This window comes from Erpetoichthys calabaricus, chromosome 3, assembly GCF_900747795.2.
Source record: "Erpetoichthys calabaricus chromosome 3, fErpCal1.3, whole genome shotgun sequence".
Classification (NCBI taxonomy): domain Eukaryota; kingdom Metazoa; phylum Chordata; class Cladistia; order Polypteriformes; family Polypteridae; genus Erpetoichthys; species Erpetoichthys calabaricus.
Genome location: NC_041396.2, coordinates 167,087,542 through 167,110,315, shown reverse-complemented (window position 1 = coordinate 167,110,315; position 22,774 = coordinate 167,087,542). Strand labels below are relative to the sequence as shown.

At 37.3% G+C, this 22,774-nt stretch overlaps 1 protein-coding gene and 1 long non-coding RNA gene across 5 annotated transcripts in view; one reads left to right on the top strand and one right to left on the bottom strand.

The window, feature by feature from the left end:
- LOC127527290 (uncharacterized) overlaps nt 1–22,774 on the top strand; it is a 349,656-nt gene that overhangs the window by 284,138 nt on the left and 42,744 nt on the right. The window lies entirely within an intron of this gene.
- col12a1b (collagen, type XII, alpha 1b) overlaps nt 1–22,774 on the bottom strand; it is a 167,320-nt gene that overhangs the window by 137,126 nt on the left and 7,420 nt on the right. For 3 of the 4 annotated variants that reach the window (XM_051925538.1, XM_051925539.1, XM_028797515.2), the window contains exons 3-9: nt 20,556–20,699; nt 19,379–19,444; nt 9,757–10,020; nt 8,884–9,048; nt 7,478–7,651; nt 6,849–7,139; nt 6,139–6,741 (exon numbers count right to left, since the gene is read on the bottom strand). The exons of the other annotated variant lie outside the window; for it this stretch is intronic. In XM_051925538.1, coding sequence (XP_051781498.1) covers nt 6,139–6,741; nt 6,849–7,139; nt 7,478–7,651; nt 8,884–9,048; nt 9,757–10,020; nt 19,379–19,444; nt 20,556–20,699 — 1,707 coding nt within the window. The remainder of the gene's footprint in view (nt 1–6,138; nt 6,742–6,848; nt 7,140–7,477; nt 7,652–8,883; nt 9,049–9,756; nt 10,021–19,378; nt 19,445–20,555; nt 20,700–22,774) is intronic. 4 annotated transcript variants of the gene reach the window in all.

Below are 22,774 nucleotides of genomic sequence, written 5' to 3'. Positions count from 1 at the left end.
ATCAAATAATCATGAAATACTGTACTTAAAAGATAGAAAGGAAACCTTGTAATAGTGAAATTTGAACATTAAAGATCTTCATTCTTTTGTCCATACATTTTTAGCTTCTTAGTTAGGTTTGACAATGTTGTTTTATCCTAGATAGATAGATAGATAGATAGATAGATAGATAGATAGATAGATAGATAGATAGATAGATAGATAGATAGATAGATAGATAGATAGATAGATATATAGATAATGAAGATGCCATGTAAAATAGATATAGAGGCAGATACTTTATTGATTGCAAGGGGAAACTGCAGTGTTAGAGCAGCCAACACACAAAAACCATACAGAATATACTCAAGATGAAAGTTTTATGCCTGTAGACAAGCCTATATTCAGCCACTGGAAACATCCATTATCTGAAATATTTCCAGATGCATTTTCTTCTGAGAAAATGTCGCTACTTAATTTTTTGCTTCTGAAAGCTCTCAGCAGGAATCAGTACAGTGTCCTGGAACTCTGAACTGACAAATTTCAGAAATGAATACTTCACACTTAATTGTTACTGTGATCTGCCAAGTACCCTGAAGTCAATTTTCCACATACCATCTTTTCCCTGTTGCCCAAAATTATAATAACAGCATCTGGGTTTTGCTGCATGACTTTATAACTGTGTAAAAGCCTATGCCATTGCTTTTGAAAGTGGTCTTGTGTACTTGCCATTTTGGCCACATGAATCCTAAAGGAGAAAAAGCTGTCAGCATTTTTGTGTGCTGTTTTTCCTCACTATCACTACAATGTCAGAATGGGCCTCTTTTGAGTTTAGCGCAAACTGTTCCATAAAGGATGCAAGATGGTGTGGTTTTGATTGAGTTTGTTTACAAATGACAAAAGTAATATGATTTCTAAATGCCATCAATGACCCCAGTCATGTACTCTTCAGATTATTACCTTGCTGGCAGGCAATACCATAGCATCAGTTTATGGATCAGTGGACCCTGAAATAGCTTCTTCCACCAAGCTGCTAAGATGCTGAAGTCTGCCAAGTGTCTGGTAGTAACCCTAACCCTAAGCTCTGCCTCACATTCATGCTACTTTCCCTTCATCCCCACATTCCTTTACACTACAACTATTTTGTGTCATTAGTATGCATTGTATAGTGTATGAATTGTCATTATATCTGTGTTTACTTATGTGATTAGTTTATTTTGTACAATGTGTGACTGTTGAATTGATATTTAAATGCATTTATTATGTGTATACTCTGTTGTGTAAATCTGCACTCAAATTTATTTTACTCTGTTGCTGTGGACCTTACACTCAAGTTTTTAACTCACCTGTACATTTCTATTTCAATTTTTTCCTTTATTTTGCAAGGATTTTCATTACAAGTGATTTAAAAGGGTCATTTATGCCCCAATCATGAATTATGCCAATATTTAACCATGCCAAATGAGGAACAAAAATACTGTAAGTGATCTCTTCCGAATCACTGAAGTGGTTAGCATTATTATGGTTTTTTTTTTTTACTTTCTCGTATACAAAGTATAGGGAAAGTATTGTAATCATCCAAAAATTCGACCTTGAGGTTTTGATCAATCTCAACATTTTAGACTTCCCTGAGTCCGAAAATATCTTTTTTGGAATTATGTCTGTGTGTGTGTGTGTGTATGTAAACACAATAACTTGAGTACACTTTCACTTAGGTCAACCAAATTTTGCATAGAAGTATTGGGTATAAAATGTAGATTTCTATCAACTTTTGAGCTATTTCTGCTAACTAGAAGTGGTACTTTTTTATTCATGCAGCTGCAGAGTCGGATTTATTCAAATTTACTTTTAAAATAATTGTTCAATATATTATTATTTTGATTTGATTTGTTGTTGATGGTTCTTTTATGTACATAATATAAAAATATAATCATTGTCTTGAAGTTTACTCCTCAGACATCTATTCCCCTATCTGAGTATACAAGAAAGTCTAGGGGAGACCACTCCCTAATTTTTTATTTATATATTACTATGTTTGTGTTCATACATTTTGTAAATAAAATATGTTCACTTCTAAAATGCCAAACCAAATTGCTAAATCAAGAATTGTGAATTTCATTAATCCCATCAATATTAATAATCCACAAAAAAATGCATGTATGAATGTGAATATATAGTATACGGTAAATAATTTCATTATCCATTTAAATTACCACATTAGAAGCATAATGTTATATAGGTAATTCAATATCACAGGGTATAACAGCAATTATTCTACTTTCTGTGACATAAGAGTTTCATAAAAGGGGCATATGTTTGGTTGTCTTGGGATTGGGGCACCTGTTACAGTTTGGGCAAGAGCAGCAAAAACACAAGAGCTGGCTGTGCTCTGCAGTGAGGATCGTACAGTATTTGAGAGCTGTGTTGATGATGTTCTTTTTTTTCTTCTTTAATATGTTGTTTTGTTTTTGTTTAGGATAATAAGACCATTATAAAATTTACTAAGAGAATAGTCCACTTAAGTCATTAATGCTCAGTTAGCTAACAGATAGGTTTCTGATAAACTCACTTCACATTCATTCCAAATAGTGTCCCTAAGAACTGGTGATCATAATTTAACTGAATAAATTCTGCTGGATCAACATAATTGGTAACTTTGAAAAGTTTTATTAAGTCCCCACATAGCAATCTGGGCTCATGAATAAAGAGGCCTAATTCCCTTAGCAATTCTTTCTTTATTTGCTTCTGCTTCTTGCCAAGAACAAGAGTATACACTAAACCTGTCCCAGAATTGCTGCCCAAAGGTCAGCATAACACATCTTATATTTGTAACTAATGTTACACGTGTTCCAAGTGTTTGATAATTTTTGAAAAATATTCTTGTTTTTCTTTTTTATTCTAACCCAGCCACAGGGGATGCACAAACCAGTGTGTTTCTTCGTGCCGGTCCCAAGCCTGGATAAATAGGGAGGAGTACGTCAGGAAGGGCATCTGGTGTAAAATTTTACCAGGTCAATATGCGGACAACAATACAAATTTTTGGATGGAAGGAGAAATAGGGTAGGGATTATTCTAAAGGAGCAGTATATCAAGAGTGTTTTGGAGGTTAAAAAGAGTGTCAGACAGGGTAATGATTATGAAGCTTGAAACTGAAGGTGTGATGATGAATGTTGTCGGTGCATATGCCACGCAAGTTGGGTGTTCAATAGATGAGAAAGAAGATTTCTGGAGTGAGTTGGATGAGGTGGTTTACAGTGTACCCAAGGGATAGAAAGTGGTGATTGGAGTGGATTTCAATGGACATGTTGGTGAAGGGAATAGAGGAGATGAGTAGGTGATGGGTAGGTATGGTGTCAAAGAGAGGAATGAAGAAGGTCAAAGGATAGTGGATTTTGTAAAAAGGATGGGTATGGCTGTGGTGAATATGTATTTTAAGAAGTGGGAAGAACATAAGGTGACGTACAAGAGTGGAGAAAGATGCACACAGGTAGATTACATCCTATGCAGAAGAGTCAATCTGAAGGAGATTAAAGACTGCAAAGTGGTGGCAGGAGAAAGTGTAGTTAGGCAGCATAGGACGGTGGTCTGTAGGATGACGTTGGAGATCAAGATGAAGAGGAGGAGAGGGAGGGCAGAGCCAAGGATCAAATGGTGGAAGTTGAAAAAGGAAGACTGCAAGGTTGAGTTTAGGGAGGAGGTGAGACAGGCAGTGGGTGGCAGTGAAGAGTTACCAGATAGCTGGGCAACTGCAGCAGAAGTAGTAAGAGTGACAGCAAGAAGGGTGCTTGGTGTGACATCTGGTCAGAGGAAGGAGGAAAAGGAAACCTGGTGGTGGAATGGGGAAGTACAGGAGAATATACTGAGAAAAGCGCTTTATAAATGTAATGAATCATTATTATTATTATTATTAATATACAGAGGAAGAGGATGGCAAAGAAGAAGTGGTATAGTCAGAGAGATGCAGAACGTAGACAAGAGTACGAGGAGATAAGGCGCAAGGTGAAGAGAGAGGTGGCGAAGGATAAAGAAAAGGTGTATGATGAGTTGTATGAGAAGTTAGAGACTAAGGAGGGAAAAAAGGACCTGTACCGATTGGCTAGACAGAGGGACAGAGCTGAGAAAGATGTGCGACAGGTTAGGGCGATAAAGGATAAAGATGGAAACATACTCACAAGTGAGGATGGTGTGTTGAGAAGATGGAAAGAGTACTTTGAAAGGCTGATGAAAGAAGAGAATTAGAGAGAGAGAAGGTTGGATGATGTGGAGATAGTAAATCAGGAAGTGCAATGGATTAGCAAGGAGGAAGTAAGGACAGCTATGAAAAGGATGAAGACTAGAAAAGCTGTTGGTCCAGATGATATACCTGTGAAAGCATGTAGGTGTTTAGGAGAGATGGCAGTGGAGTTTTTTAATCAGATTATTTAATGGAATCTTGGAAAGTGAGAGGATGCCTGAGGAGTGGAGAAGTGTACTGGTACCGATTTTTAAGAATAAGGGGGATGTGCAGAGCTGTAGTAACTACAGGGGGATAAAACTGATGAGCTACAGTATGAAGCTATGGGAAAGAGTACTGGAAGCTAGGTTAAGAAAGGAGGTGATGATTAGTAAGCAGCAGTATGGTTTCATGTCAGGAAAGAGCACCACAAATGCAATGTTTGCTCTGAGGGTGTTGATGGAGAAGCATAGAGAAGCCCAGAAGGAATTGCTTTGTGTCTTTGTGGACCTGGGGAAAGCATATGACAGGGTGCCTCGAGAGGAGCGGTGGTATTGTATGAGGAAGTCGGGAGTAGCAGAGAAGTATGTAAGAGTTGTACAGAATATGTACGAGGGAAGTGTGACAGAAGAGAAGAGAGTCAGGAGTGATTTGTGACAGACGAGTTTCAGCAAGAGTGAAAAGAAAGGTCTACAGGACAGTAGTGAGACCAGCTATGTTATATAGGTTAGAGATAGTGGTACTGACCAGAAAGCAGGAGACTGGCGGTGGCAGAGTTAAAGATGCTAAGATCTGCATTGAGTGTGACGAGGATGGACAGAATTAGAAATAAGTACATTAGAGGGTCAGTTCAAGTTGGACGGTTGGGAGACAAAGTCAGAGAGGCAAGATTGCGTTGGTTTGGACATGTGCAGAGGAGAGATGCTGAGTATATTGGGAGAAGGATGCTAAGGATAGAGCTGCCAGGCAAGAGGAAAAGAGGAAGGGCTAAGAGAAGGTTTATGGATGTGGTGAGAGAGGACATGCAGGTGATGGGTGTAACAGAGCAAGAAGCAGAGGACAGAAATATATGGAAAAAGATGATCCACTGTGGCAACCCTTAACAGGAGCAGCCGAAAGAAGAAGATGAATTCCTGTTTTTGTAGCTTATTTTGCTGCCTCCTCAATATTCTCCTATCCCTCTAATTTGCCATCATAAGAGCTGATTGTTGTTATAAAGATAAACTGTGCTAGAGCCAGCATTCTGAATCAAGAATATATTTACTGCTCCTTTTCCTGTTCTAGGTTCTTTGTTTCACCCTCATTAAATTATCTTCGAACTTAATGTGTGAACTTACACAGTCCAAAAGAATTCACAATACCATCATGAATTACAATCATTAATGCATGTTAGTTGTGATGTGCAGTAGGTGTTGGTGCCTGTGTGCCTATGTTCACACAACAAATTGAAATGTTTTTGGGTTTGCATCTGACCTCTTCTATAATCAATGTGATTAAGTTTTGATCTTGTCTAGGGCTGCTGTGTAATAAGGCTTACTTCCATTAAATCTAAATTTTCAGGAATGTTTTTAGTAATGAAAGGCAAATGCATGCATGAGTTCAAATCCTGGCCCAGTCAATGTCTATGTAGAGTTCACACACTCTCTCAATGACTGTAGGGTTTATCTTCATGTACTTCAGATTTCACTGACATTCCTAAAATGTACATTTAAGGTCAATTGACAATGCTAAATTGGCCACATGCGACTGAATGTGGCCTATAATAGATAGATTTCCCTTTAAGAGCTAATACCCTGACGTTAAACTTATTTAAACAGACTTTAGAATAGGTGAATGGATGGAAGCGTCTCCAAGCATGAAACAGTTTTATAATGGTAATTGAAAGTAATGTTTAAGTGGAATTAAATTCAACTGTATCAGAGTTGAAACACAAATGAAATACTTACATCTGCTTATAATTGCATATAATTCTTGCTCAATGCGCAAGCAAATTGATTGAGTAAGCTCTGTTGATATCCTCTGGAAAGCATCAAAGTCTTCGACTGTATAAACATGAGTATCAGCTGGAGGGTTAGCAATGGCTTCCAGTTCAGACCGAACAGCATCTTTCACACCAACTGCAAAGATTTCCACATCTGTATTTCGAAGCCTTGTAGCAGGATCTTTAAAAGCATCTGAAGATTTGCCATCAGTGATCAGAATCATCACTCTTGGGACATTTATTCTGGCACCTCTGCTGGCAACAAATATTTTTTCTCGCACATAGGTCATTGCTTTTCCTGTGTTGGTAGAGCCTCCTCTGTAGGGGAAGGAGCGGACTGCCTTAAGTACAGCATCGATGCTCTGGTGCGTGTTCAAAGCAAATTCAGTGTAAGGATCCCTGCTATACTGGACAAGACTAATCTGTACCTTGTTTGGTCCAATTTCAAAGCTTTTCACTAAAACTTCCAGAAAAGCTCTAACTTTGGCAAAATTAGTCAAACCAATACTATAGGAGCCATCAACTAAAAGAACAACATCAGCTTGCACATCCACTCCAAGAGTACATTCTGTTGAAAGAAACACAGCAATGCAAATTGAGTTTAATTATGAAAACCCAGATCACTTTATAATTTCAGTTTTAGCCAACAGAACAGGTCATTTATCAGACACCTACCTACAGTTTTCTTGATGGGCTGAGTTTTCTCCATTGCCATTGCAGGCTCACTTGGTGTAAGCCCTTTCAAGGCAAACAAGCTGATCTGGTATTCTGTGTCAGGAGACAGATCTCTTACATTCACTGATGTCACAGTAGGTTGTACATACACTTCCTGCCTCTTGCTGCCAGCAAGCATTGGGATAAGTTGCAGCTTATAGCCTGTTATCTGCCCTGGGGATGCATCCCACGTGACCTTCATTGATCTGGATGAGATTTCAAGAACTTGTAAGTTGGATGCTGGCTCCACAGCTGAGAAAACATTGAAGAAGGTTTGTAACACTTGGTTAATAAAATGTAAAATAGCCATCCATAAAGGAGGGGGAAATCATATAAATGATGTTTGCATTATTGGAAGGAGCTAAAGGCTTGGAAATTGCAGAAAATGTAATGTTATCAGATTATGGAAATTATTTTACCACCTTTATTATTATTATTATTATTATTATTTTTGGAAATAACAATTTAGGTGAAAGAAATAATGATTGTTTTAGGTTAATATTGGTTGGCAAAATACTAACGTAGACATAATTCAAAACTATGCACAATCAATGCAAGTTCAAAGCATAGAAAAGCTGAAAGAACCTTACCTTCCTCTCCGCTGACAAGCTCATTCAGTTGTTCTTCAACTCCTGAACAAACTTGGGAAGCTATCTGACGTTGTACTGTCTTAATTAAGTCAAAGTTTGATACACTGAAGACATGCTTGTCATAAGGACTTGAGGACATCATTTGCAATTCTTCAATATCTGCAGCTTTGATTCCTGTATTGAATTAAAAGAAGACAAAACACAAATGTACTGTATTTATGTGTGCTTCAGTAATGAAATATATCCAGTAAATTGAATGGTATGATTGTATAAAGTATACTATAGCAGGGTTAAGGGTTGTTGCATGCAGTTGTGATGTCTACTCCCTACCATATTGAAAAAGAGTGACTGCAGCTACAGAAATACTTGTTTGACTCTGTAAGCAAAGTGAAAAACTGTTAATGATATATGGGAGGGCTGGTCAGGATGAGCTCACACATTTGAATCAAGCAAGGAACAAATTTGCAGCAGAAATGAATATATTGCAGTGTATAGGTGGGATAATTAATGAGTGAGGATTCAAACAAAAGAAAGTGTTAATGACTTCTTCTGAACCCAGGTCAAATGGGTAAGTAAAAGGAACATTATAAAAGGACATATTGACAGTCAGTGAAAGTGAGTACACTACTATTAGTGCTAAGAAGAATAGGAAAGTTTAGCACTGCTGCCTCTCACATCGTAGCTATGAATATCTGGGCTTGTTTCTGATTTGGGCCCTATTGGAGTTTCAACTGTTGCCTTACAAAATCTAATAATTTAGTTATCAAATCTAAACTGATCCAGTATGAGTGAAAGTGGAATTGTATATAATGCGTCCCATAAATAATAACCATTGCAATCTGGATTATTGCTTTGCATTCATTTTGGCTGCTGTAGGTTGACTCATCGTTCAACCACATAATAAAAAATAATTTGGGAAATGGATTGATGGATGGATGGATGGAGTATTGTTACCTGAAGCATCTATAGTGTGTTGGCAAAGTAAATTAAAATAAAGGATTTTCCTCAATGGTTTATCATTAAAAACATAAATAACATGATGTCCTGTACTGTTGTGAGGGTCAATTCTTTCTGCAGTTTAAAAACTGCAGCAAATTCTGATATGAAATTATGTGGATTATGTTTTGACTACAATATGGGAAAATCAATTTTAAATATCTGAGTGAAAATGACTATGGAGCATTGCTAGCAGATGAAAAAGATGTCATAACACATGGAATATAAGAAAAATTGTAGCGGCTGATTTAAGCATGGAGCTTTACTTTTGACTATTGAGGTATCATTACTGGACCTTCATGGTCTTCATCCTGTATTGATTGGCTACATTTACTGCAGAATAATGATGTCAGCATGACATGTATCTTTAAAAAAAAGAAATACTGTAATTACTATTAATCAACACGCACCTAATGTAAATATTTCAACCCCAATATTTCGCAGCCTCTTAGCATTGTCTTCAACAGGATCTTGTGATTTTCCATCAGTTATGATTATTGCCACTTTCGGAAATCCTTTCCTGGCTCCAGCAGCCTCTGTGAAAGTGTTTTTAAGCAAATAGTCCATGGCGTCTCCTGGAAAAGAAGAAAATATATACAAACAGTTTTGATTAAAAGGTTAAAAAAAAGCATAACTGTCTTTTCTTTCTATTTACCCAAACAGCACTCATTACTCCCATAAGAATTATAACAATTATTTTTTTTTCCAAAGAAACCGCTATTGTAGGAAATGCCTGTCACACAAAAATAAGCAAAGTAAATTATAGTGTATAAATACATTTTTATCATCATATCTACATTCTTAACTAAAAGCATTGTAATGTAAAATCAGAGGTGTAGCTAGGGTTTTCAGCGCCCGGGGACAACTGAAGATTTCGCGCCCCCTCCTGTTTGCCAAAATGCAGTGGGGAAATCAATTTGGCGCCCCCTGAATGCTGCGCCCGGGGACAGATGTCCCCCCTTGCCGCCCCCCCCCCCCCCCGTAGCTACGCCACTGTGTACAATATATGGTGAGTTACATTCATATATACTGGCCACTTCACTTTGTAAATATATAAAATAATTAAGCTTTTAGATAATAAATTAAGACATAATATATTTCATGCTTTGCTGAATACTTCATAGAAATGCATCATACTATTTATAATCTTTATCAAATAAGCAAAATTATAACCATGTGACAATAAAGTGTAATTTGTTTACCTAAGAATATAATAAAGCCACATATGGGCAAAAAATAATGTAAAGGAACAGTAGTATGTATTAAAAAAAAAAAAGAACTACCTGTCATTGTGTTTCCTCCTTTGTAGGGAAGGTTATTGATGGCTTTCAGAAGCTCTCCCTTCTTGAAGTACTGGTTTAAGTTGAACTCAGTCCTGGTGTCTGTGCTGTACTGTACAATGCCAACTCGTGTTTTTTCTTCACCAATATCAAAAGCAGACGTGACCAAAGCAATAAAGCTGCGTATATGCTTGAAGTTATCTCTGCCAACACTCCAAGAGCCATCCACCAGAAACACAATATCAGCAATAGTACTTTGGGAACATTCTGAAACAAAAATTGTTACAAAATGTGATATTATTTACGACTGTCTCCTAAAAAATCACCAGCAGATTTCACATTCTCATGTTCTTTTAAACTGGTGGGAAATATTAAATACGGTCGATACCCCATTGATACCAAGTGATTCAAGTATAGGCAAAAGTTTGAATTTATAAAACAAGAAGTGTGAAAATTAGTTTAAAGTTACAGATGGATGAAATTTCCCATAAGTCCTACAGAGATTTTTTGGGATTGACTTTTTAGAGACTCCAGGTGGCAAGGTAACAAAATTAACAGAAAATCTTCTTTTACTGCACATTTCAATGAAATGTCAGTCATAATCTGATGTTCTTTAACCAATTATATCACACTTAATTGACATGTTCTCTCAATACAACTGTCCTCAACATTGGTTAATTAACATTAACACTGGTTAACAACTAATGCATATACATAATGTTAATTGCCTTAGTGTGCAGCTTATCTGTTTTGCCTATAAAATGGGTGCTATGTGTGATGTGCAACATAACTGGCAATGGCAGCGTTAGCCCTTTGGGAGGCTATCACCAATTGCAGGCTATGCAAGGACCATGCAGGGATCACGATGATTTTTTGGCTTATCATAAAGACTGGCTTATAAACCAATTCAGACATCTTAGAAGTGTCATTTTGGAGTTGTGATGCTGAATTTGGAATCTATATTGCAAAGACCATCACAGAGAATTTGCATAATCCGTGTTTCATTATAGGTTTTAGCAACCGTTACTTTTTTATTTCAAAAATCCAAATCCTTAAAGACTATTTTCAAATTACATCACAGCAGGAAAACATTTTCTTACACATTAAGATCAACTTTTCTTCACCCTCCTAACCCTCAAGACCACACCAATCCATCAGTTCCTTACACATCTATTTAGCAGTAGCAAAACCCCAATTTTCAATATCTCTTTGAACCCTTCCTCTTATTTCTTTTAGTAACCAAAATTTATGTGTAATCAAATTTACACTTGCCTTCCAAATTCCCAATTTAATCCAGTTTATCAGAAACCAAACCAAAAATGTCTGTTGCTTTTGAGCTTCTCTACCCCCATGTCCCTTAGCACTAAATCATACCACCAACGCACCAATACAAAGACTGCCTGAAAGGACTGCCAAATGTCTTTCCATAAACCCTGTAGGGTATTTGGCAATGGGCATTTTTCAAAGTGAACTGGCGGACTAATCAGAATTCTTACAGTCTTCCCTGATCTATGCTATGCTATCTGAATGGGACGGTATAATCAAGATGCTACCCAGATACATCCAATTTCCTTAATGCCAGGGTTAGCAAGCTGGAATCAAAAGGTAATTTGCCACGATTGCTGATTTTCCTAATGTAATCAATGCAACTGACTGCATATATGTTGTGATAAAGGCACCATCACAGAATGAATTTGCTTTTGTAAACTGAAAGCATTTTCATTCAATTACATACAACTAATATGTGATGTCAAGTGAAGTGGCTTTATTTTAATATCATCCATACACAGTATTGCATCATACATTGGCACAAAATAATGTTCCCTAGAACTAAGGTGCAACATACTATATGAATAGTGTGGGGTGGTGGTAAAGGATTTGGACTTCCAACCCTGAGATTGTTGTCTAAATACCACTAATAACACTGTGTGACCATGACCAAGTCACTTCACCTGCCTGTACTCCAACTGGAAAAACAAAGGAAATGTAACCAATTCTATCTCTCAAATGTAACTTGTAAGTCACCTTGGATAAAGGCATCAGTCAAATAATAAGTAATAATAATAATAACAAATACAGCTGCAAGACAAGTGGAGTACTAAACTATAAATAAACAAATGGTAAATGACTAGAGATTAATACACTGAAATTAATAGTAGTAAATAAATAAAAATAAATAAATAATCACAAGAATTAATAATAAAAACAACAGTAGTGACAAATATAATGAATGTAAATAAGCAACTAGGAGCAGATCTGAGGGGAGGAGGCACAGAGTGTAAGAGTCTAGACTGCCAAGGGGTAGAAGCTGTTGCAGAACCTGGTAGAATTGGTTCAGATACCACAGAACTTTCTGCCAGATGGAAATGGGACAAAGAGACTGTAGAAAGGTGTGGGAGTGGTCCTCCATGATGGAGTGGGCTTTGTGGATGCAGCACTTAAAAAAGATGTCTTTAATGGAGGGAAGAGAGGTCCCTGTGATCTTTCCTGATGTTTGCCCTACTTGTTGTAGGACTTTGCGGTCTGAGACACTACAGTTTCCTAACCAGACAGTGACGCAAACAGTTAGAACACTCTCACTGGTACTCTTATCGGAAGAATATGGTGGGAATGGGGAAGGTAGTCTTGTTTTCCTCAGCTGCCAAAGGAAGTGGAAAAATAACTGCACCTTGTTGGCTATGGAGGTCATATTAATTGATCAAGTAAGATCAGCTGCCAGTTGTCAATTTGGTGATTTTGTACAATTCTACAATTTGATGTACAACAGAGTTTGCTCAGGATGGGCCTTCTTGAACGCCCCAATCATCTGTTTTGTCTCACCCATGTTAAAAGACAGATTTATGCACTTGACCCAGTCTGCGAATCACCATATCTCCGTTCTGTTAGCTGACTCATCGCCATTGCTGATAAGACCTACTACCATTGTGTTATCAGCAAACTTAATGTTGGTGCGAGCTTTACGCAGCTATACCTTCGGGAGTCAGCAGATTTAAAAGTGGGCTGAGTACACAGTCTTGGGGGCACCAGTGCTTAGCATAATGGTGCTGGAGATGGAGTTTCTGACAAAGAAATCTATAATTTCAGTGTCAGGGAGTCCAAGATCCAGTTTCATAAGGAAGTGTTGTAGCCTAGCAGACTCAACTTCCTTATAAATCTCTGGGAAAAAATGGTGTTGTATGCTAAACTGGAGTCTATGAATAGCATTCTAGCATAAGTTTCTCTTTTTCAAGATGGAACAGGGCCAGATGAAGAGCTGATGATGTGGATTGGGTCATGTGATGTAGATAGATCAGCTTTCAGATGGTCCAAGACTGGCCTCTTGAAACACTTCATGACCAGTGTGAGTGTTATAGAGTAAAAATTAATTGAGACAAAAGACACAGGACCACTTTGGCGTGGGTATGATGGTGGAAGTTTTGGTGGATTGGACGAGATCAGGCGAATTCAGGGTGGTATGGCCGTAAGCAGTTTTGGAGGATTGTGGACGATTGCCTGCCTCAGGAAAATGTTGAAAATGTCTATAAAGGTATCCCTCAGCTGGTTTATACATTTCCTGAGCACTCAGCCATTTATGTTGTCTGGGCCAGCAGTTTTGCATGGGTTTACATTCAACAAAGATCTTCTCACATAAGCTGTGGACAAACAGTACCTGTTCCTCCTAAACAAGGATGGACTTACTTGAAGGTATGTCGTTCAGGGTTTCAAAACGTGTAAAGAGTTACTTAGAATATCTGGAAGGGAGGCATCTCCACTGTAGACAGGTGGTGTGGCCTTATGGCCTGTGATGGCTTGGAATCCTTTGCACATGTGTTAGATGCTGATTTGCACATTTTCTGGTGGTCTTTGAGACAGTCACATCAACTATGCAGTTGTTAATGTAGCCAGTGACTGAGGATGCATAATCTTCTAAGTTGATCTGATGACTACATGTGTCAGCTACTTTAAACATGGCCCTGTCTATGTGATCATGCTGACTACTAACAATCTGTTTGCAACAGGAGCAGCCACAAGTTAAAATAATCTCTCTCAAGCTAATTCTGAAACAATAAACAAATATGAACTTAAAACTGTAAAGAGTATTTCTGTGTCTGTTTTATGGATAGGTGACGTGCAAGAGAGAGTTGCATTGGGCAGGTGGAATTATTAAATTTATTGATCCAGCCATCCTCTAAATCTGCTTATCCAGGGCAGGGGGGTAGCTGGAGCCTATCCCAGCAATCAACATGTGCAGGCAGGAAGAAACAAACACACACACACGTACACATCAGGGGACGATTTGGCCTTGCCAATTCACCTAACCTGCATGTCATTGGACTGTGGGATTAAACTGGCACAAACCTACACAGAAACATGTGAACACCACACAGGGAGCACCAACAGCACAACCTGCAGACTCCTTACTACGAGGCAGCAGTTCTACCACTGCATTACTGTGCACCTAATTTGTTGATTATTATCTTATTCTTAAAAGAATTAAGGAAAAAATATGCTTTATTTGAGACATATTTTAGTAACCTAGTACATTCATTGGGGGGTTAAATCCCCCTGAACATCTCTTAAACTCCATCCATGTCAGTAATACCTCAAGTTCACATTCACTGAAGTTTAGTTTCCTCCATTGTCCCATAGTTTGTAGTAAAGACATTACTTAGAAACATGGCCAAATTTATATAGTGATTAGATCATAAATAGTCAAAAAAGGTTTTTTTTAAGCCGAGCATGGTTACTGGTGGGAGACAACAGTAAGTCACTAAAGGAATTGTGCCATACACATAGATTTCCATTGATATGAAACTCATAAAGGGACTTGGCATGACATGTGGTGTACAGACAGTATGGTTTTATTATTTGTGATTTTTTTTTTTGTGCATATACTGTTTTTGCCTTTCATGCTTCAACAAAATTTTAGTATGGAATCTAAGCAAGGTTTTATACATGTGGTCCCAGGACATTTTTTTAAATTATTATTTTACTGTTTATTTCATGTACAAGGTTTATCTAAACTGACATTGCTGCTAATGTAATAGATGCATACATCTTAATATTATAAAAGGTTTACATTACAACCAAAATATGCTGACAGCACTTTAAATGTGTGAAAGACTGTCAGTAAACTCAAACCAGCATGTTTAAATGATGCTGGTTCGAAATTATGAGGAAGTGCAATTAAGGTAAAAAAGACAAGCTGTAAAAGATCACCTTTGTACAAAAGAGAGTAGGATTCTTATACAGTTGCTGAAAGTGGGTACCCTGTGTCTGGATTACAATCTTTGTGTTACTTTAGTGACGAAGAACTTCAAGAGGACATAGGAAATAGTGGAGTCTCCAATCTGAAGTTTACATCCTTCTCTGGTCTATCCATAGTAACCACAATCCAAGACGATAACAAGAACTAAATTCCACAATGCTTCATCCTTCAGTCAGCCTACAAATAGCATCTACAAGTACACACTAGAATTTTCACACCACAGAAGAAGACACAGATTCCCCAGGAGTGAAAGAGAAAGAAGAATAATATTATAGAACCATTGCAATGATACCTAAAACATAGCTGATGCCAGAGGGCTAGTCTAATTAAGTTGCACATATGTTCTAAATAAATATGGAAACCAGCTCAACCTCTTGTCTTATTCCAGATTTGTTACCACTGGTGTTTCATTTAGAAATAAATAGATGAGGCACTTGACAAACCCAGCCACAGAGTATGCACAAACCAGTAGGTTTCTTTGTGCCGGTCCCAAGCCCGGATAAATGGGGAGGGTTACGTCAGGAAGGGCATCCTGTGTAAAATTTTGCCTAAAATTTTGCCAAATCAATATGCGGACAACAATACAAATTTCCATGCCGGATTGGTCGAGCCCCGGGTTAACAACGACCGCCACCAGTACTGTTAGCCAACAGGGTGCTGGCGGAAATTGGGCTACTGTTGGCCGAAGAACGAGAAAAAGAGGGGGAGACATGTCCGGAGGCAGGAGGAGAGGAGGAAGGTAAAGAGAGTGGAACTGAGGGTAGGAACTTTGAATGTTGGCAGTATGACTGGTAAGGGGAGAGAGTTAGCAGATATGATGGAGAGAAGGAAGGTTGATATATTGTGCATGCAAGAGACTAAATGGAAGGGGAGTAAGGGCAGGTGGATAGGAGGTGGATTCAAATTGTTCTATCATGGTGTGGATGGGAGGAGAAATGGGGTAGGAGTTATTCTGAAGGAACAGTATGTCAAGAGTGTTTTGGAAGTGAAAAGAGTGTCAGACAGAGTAATGATTATGAAGCTGGAAACTAGAGGTGTGATAATGAATGTTATTAGTGCATATGCCCCGCAAGTTGGGTGTGTGATGGATGAGAAGGATGATTTCTGAAGTGAGTTGGATGAAGTGATGAACAGTGTACCCAAGGGACAGAAAGTAGTGATTGGAGCAGATTTCAATGGACATGTTGTTGAAGGGAACAGAGGAGACGAGGAGGTGATGGGTAGGTATGGTGTCAAGGAGAGGAATGAGAAAGGTCAGATGATAGTGGATTTTGCCAAAAGGATGGACATGGCTGTGGTGAATACGTATTTTAAGAAGAGGGAGGAACATAGGGTCATGTGGAAGAGTGAAGGAAGATGCACACAGGTAGATTACATCCTATGCAGAAGAGTCAATCTGAAGGAGATTGAAGAAAGTGATGGCAGGGGAAAGTGTAGTTAAGCAGCATAGGATGGTGGTCTGTAGGATGACGTTGGAGATCAAAAAGAGGAAGAGAGTGAGGGCAGAGCCAAGGATCAAATGGTGGAAGTTGAAAAAAGGAAGACTGCAAGGTTGAGTTTAGGGAGGAGGTGAGACAGGCTCTGGGTGGCAATAAAGAGTTACTAGAAAGTTGGGCAACTACAGCCAATGTAGTAAGGGTGACAGCAAGAAGGGTGCTTGGTGTGACATCTGGACAGAGGAAGGAGGAAAAGGAAACCTGGCGTGGAATGAGGAAGTACAGGAGAGTATACAGAGGAAGATGATGGCGAAGAAGAAGTGGGATAGTCAGAGAGATTCAGAAAGTAGACAAGAGTACAATAAGATAAGGCACAAGGTGAAGAGAGAGGTAGTGAAGGCTAAAGAAAATACGTATGATGAGTTGTATGAGAGGTTGGACACTAAGCAGGGAGAAAAGGACCTGTACCGATTGGCTAGACAGAGGGACGAAACTGGGAAAGATGTGCAGCAGGTTAGGGTAATATAGAATAAAGATGGAAACGTACTCACAAGCAAGGAGAATGTGTTGAGCAGATGGAAAAAGTACTTTGAGAGGCTGATGAATGAAGAGAACGTGAGACAGAGAAGGTTGGATGATGTGGAGATAGTGAATCAGGAAGTACAATGGATTAGCAAGGAGGAAGTAAGGACAGCTATGAAGAGGATAAAAAGTGGAAAAGCCGTTGGTCCAGATGATATACCTGTGGAAGCATGGACATGTTTAGGAGAGATGGCAGTGAAGTTTTTTGACCAGATTATTTAATGGAATCTTGCAAAGTGAGAGGATGCCTGAGGAGTGGAGAAGTGTACTGGTACCGATTTTTAAGAATAAGGGGGATGTGCAGAGCTGTAGTAACTACAGGGGGATAAAACTGATGAGCTACAGCATGAAGCGGAAGAGGAAAAGAGGAAGGCCTAAGAGGAGGTTTATGGATGTGGTGAGAGAGGACATGCAGGTGATGGGTGTAACAGAAAAAGATACAGAGGACAGAAAGATATGGAAAAAGATGATCTGCTGTGGCAATCCCTAATAGGAGCAGCCGAAAAAAGAAGAAGAGGCAGTTGACTAAACTATCTGCTACAGTGTCCATCAAAATGAACAAAACCAAATAATCACCCATCTTTCCATTACAATTTGCATTTTATAATGATCTATTTCTAATGAAACATTGTTTTGAATCTAACCCAACTTCTCGTTCCCTAATGTGGATGTGCTCTGTCAAACTTACCTTTTGAATTGTTGCCGTTGTTTTCTTCAATGCTCTTCCTAACAAACTGTTAACATATTGCAGACAATTTAAAATACTGCTGCCAGAGTTTTGAATCAGACCAAATGCAGTGGAAGCATCACCACCAAAGTCACCATGTCATGCTGTTATATAATGAATCTTCTTCAGAATTCTGGTACTGAGGTACCAAACTGTAACTCCCAACACTTCCATCATTATGATTCTATATTTTGTTTTTCCTTTTATCCAAGCTAACTTACAAGAGTAAAATATAACACAACTTTTTACACATATTTCTTTGAAGAACAGGCATGTTCACATGGTAACACACTGAATCAAATTCAATAGGTGAACTGGCAATTAGCTCATCCCTCAACATGTTTTGCATAACTGCTGCCCTGAATCAGTCATATACTTAAAATTTTCACAAATCAACTCTTTATCTATTCAAAGCTTCATTGTGCAACTCTTAGTGAACAGTAATTAAGAGTTATGGTGCCTACTCTCAGCAATTTCCTCCCAAGGTCTTAAGGGTTCTATCAGTGTTACAAATATATTCTCATACTATTTTCCCTAACTTTATACAATTATTAAATGTTTATTTTTATAGGCTTTCCTGATGTTTATATCAATGTGATAGCTTCAGCTTCAGCCAGGTCCTGGGCCAAAGTTTTAAAACCATGTAAGCAGTATATATATATATATATATTTTTTTTTTACTTATTATTTTGGAATATTATCACATATGTGTGTCTAGATGTCATTGTCTTCAATAACTCTTCAATCAGAAATCTGTTTTTGCTAGGTTGTTTGTTATGCTGATACACAATGCTGATTATATTAGACATCTCCTGATTCATTCTGGTAGTTTCCATATAAACTGACTGTAAATTGAGGCAAACAGGCTTTTTTTAAAATTTCAAACATAACACATGAAACAAATGCATAATAGCTATTGCATCAGTCTTTTATGTAAAAGACGAAAAACGTTTCACCAATACAAAAAAAATAATAATTTTTGCTTCTGTTCTCCCTTAAAAAATGTAAAGTCCACAATACTTCAGCTAAAACTCTGCTTGTTGAATTACCTTGTTTATCACTTTGCTATCTTACTGCTCTGAATGGTATTATATGATGCTTTGTGAAACATCTCATGAGGATATACTTTATGAAAGGCACCATAATATAAAAACTGGATAATTTAAACTACTATACTGTATATATTATATCCCTGTATCATTTAGTACTTAAATGGCAGCAATGGAATGAATACAATTCTAGTAAAAAAGAAACAAGACACCTTAGGCGTTCTTTAATATTAATTTCTGCATGTTACTTGTCCTTTTTTAAACTGCAAAAGTTCCATGTTCAACAAATAATGCACAACATATTTTCTCTATCTGTATGATTTTAAATTAACTTTAATTGTAAAACAATACTCTTTATCCCCAATACTTTATTTTACATCAAGTATAATAAAAAGAACATTATTAATTGATAAAAATAAAAAGTATGTTGAATTTCAACAGGTTGGAATATTTTTTTATGGAATTCAGGGCTGAACCAGGGCCTAAATATTTAGACACTCTGGTACCATCCACCATACACTCTACCACCCTTCTAAAATCAAATGTATTTACTGTACATTTCAAAATAAAGAAGTAAACTTACTGAACGTTGCCTCATGCTCTGGTCTTCGTCTTGGTGGTCCACCAGGAGATGCATTACTTGGTTCAACTAAAACATGAGGACATTTGAATGGATCAGGTTAAAGTGTATTTGTGCTGCAATGAAGTTGTTCATTGTGTAATATTGACCATATATCCTAATAAAATTAGAATATTTAAAATTCAACAATGCTAAAATTGTGCTTATGGTTAAAGTGATACATTAATTCAAACTCTTTTTAAATTGCAGGGCCTTAAATTCTATCCATATTTGTTATGTTTCTGTTTACATAGTGCCCAATGAAAGTGGTAGCAGGAGTCTCCCAAGAGAATGTGCATATCTTTTTAATATCTGTAGAAGGCCCTTGACATACTGTAACTTATGCATGTAACCTCCCCATGCTACTAAGTTGGATATATGTGGATGCATACATAGTATATATTTGAATTTTATGTTTCACAACCCAACATGCACTGTCCCTTTATGTACTGTATACTGTATGTAGAACATTGATTCATCTTGTGGCAAATGTCATTATTAGCATTATTACTTTGGTAGGTATTTAATCATATGTTAAAAGTTCCTTGCAAATACAGTAAAACCATCTTGACTTTGCATTATGACATCAACTGCCCCACTATGTGACACTGAGCAGCTCTAGCCATGATTAAGTTGCCCTGAGTGCTCTGTTTTGTTCTTCACTGCCAACATGCAGAGTGTTTTAGAAGGCGTTGAGATGTCAACAATGAACTGAGACATAGACATTTTGCTTTTCACATTGTCTTGGGTTACTGTTCCAAGAAAATCACACTACTTTTAAATTGGATTCAGTAATAATAATAATATACCATTAATTACATTGAAATAAACTTACAGTATATATAAACATAGTTTCCTTAAATGTTTGCCCCTTTTTATTTACTGCCGTGTTTCACCCATCATAGAATGGGTAAGATCTTGTCAGATGAAGGAAATTATCCATGGCTATTAATATTTGGAGTTCATCATTTTGTTTTCAAAATAGCTTTATGAAACATGCATTATTATGACTGTTTTCCTTTTAAGTATGAAACGTTGTTGCATTGTGATGTTCTCAGAGATTACAATTTAAAGAAAACATATGCTTTCCTGCACTTATCAGCAACAACATGATTCTCTGCATAATGTGTCACATACTTACTTGTAAGTTGGCCAAAGATTGGTAGACTCTCCTCAGATCCTTCAAAAGAATGTATTGTGACCACATATTCTACATCAGGACTTAAATCTGTTATCAATGTTTGTGTAGCAGAGGCTGGGAGATCAACTTCTTTAGAAGGGCCATCTGTACAAAAAATGAATTAGTATAACAAATATATCAATAATGTTTTTAAAAATCGTACCGCCAACAGAAGTCCTTGAAATAACTTTATAACATATCTCTAAAATTAAGGGTTCCCACAGTTTAAAAAAAATAAAGATCAATAACCTAGATATCAATTTAAACTAACTGATCCAATGCAAAATGATACACTAGAATATGATAACAAATAATTTACATAAATACAAAATGTATTATCTTAGTAAAAGGTACATCTGAAAACAGTTAAAGCTGTTCTATCATAAAAATAGCCATGAAAGTTTTTCCAACTTCTGTAGTAACCAAAAATTTCAGAAAATCTCCTATAAAAAAAGCTAAATGTACAGTATTTAGCTATAGGCAAAGGAATGCAAATATCTGAGTTTTTGGTGAATCTCATTGCTTTGTTGTTTATTGATAAGTTTAAATGATGTCTAAAGACAGACAGTTGCATATGTTGTATCTAGTGCTTAGCAAATCATGCAGACTACTATTATGTAATAGAACACTGATGTATTTTTTATATTCGTGTAATAGAACACGGTTGCATTGACTTTCTTTCACTCCACCCATCCATTTTTGCCCTCTAAATCCAACTCAAGGTCACAAAAAATTAAATCAGACTCTGAAAATGAATGCAGAAGCCAGCACTGTTGGGCATGGTGACTAAACTGACAGTCTGAAAAGCTCCAGAACAGGACGTTGCCAGGTAAAGGCACTAACTAAAAAAGTGCAATTACAAGAAGAAAGCTTTTGACTAAACACCACAGCCATTTTCTCCTTAAATCTATCCAAAGCTCTATACTTCACTCATGATGTCATATGTATAATGGAAAGTCAAGGCAAACTTCATGCCAGATGGCTTCTGGTCAGGCTGGATAAAGATAAACACTACATTCATGTAGTAAAGTTTGACTTTGAGTGATCATGAGATCACTCCACCTTCTAAAGTGGTAGAATGAAATGTAAACCAGTACAACTTAGAATTGTTATTATTTTCTTGGTAGCCTCTTATGAATAATAGAATTCTTTAAATTAAGTTATATTAAAGTATGTCCTGCGTTGGGTTGGCACCCTGCCCAGGATTGTTTCCTGCCTTGTGCCCTGTGTTGGCTGGGATTGGCTCCAGCAGACCCCCGTGACCCTGTGTTCGGATTCAGCGGGTTGGAAAATGGATGGATGGCTGGATATTAAAGTATAGGACTAAAATGAACTGTTAACTCAAGCTATTCAATATAAAAACTAAAACAGCATTAAACATTTTGTCCAATCTAAATTGGCTCATTGTGTGTAAGCATGTGTGTTTTGTGACAGACTAGCAAATTGTCCAGTGTTGGTGTCGGTCATGCCCCTATGTTGTCAGGCTCTCTGTGACTCTGAATTGGAGTTAGTAGTTTTGAGAAAGTTGTGCGATTAGACATTACTTTTCAGTAGTAAAACATTGATTTCTCCCATTAAGAGCTAAATAATAATTTGCTGACTTTCTGTAATCTAATGGAGATGGAAAAAGAAAAAACAGAGCCGGGTATAAGTTAGAAAATTCTTTACCTCTTAAGGAGTATTTGCGACTGGAACAACAAGACTAACTGATTTGTTTATTTGACCAATAACCAACGAACCTGTGTCCAGAGTTGGAATATGCACCTAATGCAGCATATAACATCAGTTGACTCATTTATGAAAAGTCGAACATGATTTTGGATGACATATGCCCAGGTTGCATGCTGTAAACAATGCTCATTTGGCTTGCAAAATATGAACAACTTTTCAACAGCTTAAATCAATCCTAACCCTCACATTTAAGGGGTCAGAAACACTGCAGGGATAATGAGGAGTTTTAATACAGAGTCGTGGTACATTGTACATAAACACAAATGGAAAAGGATTTCAAGATTAAGATGTTTAAACCTAATTGATGGATTGTGTAATAGGTTTGAACCCCTGCTTGTTCATTTTAGTGTATTAATTTCATTATTAAAATGATTTTCCTTTCGGATATTAAAATTTGAATGATTTTGGGTTACTATCACAGATTTTTTTTTTCCTTGATCACTGCTGTC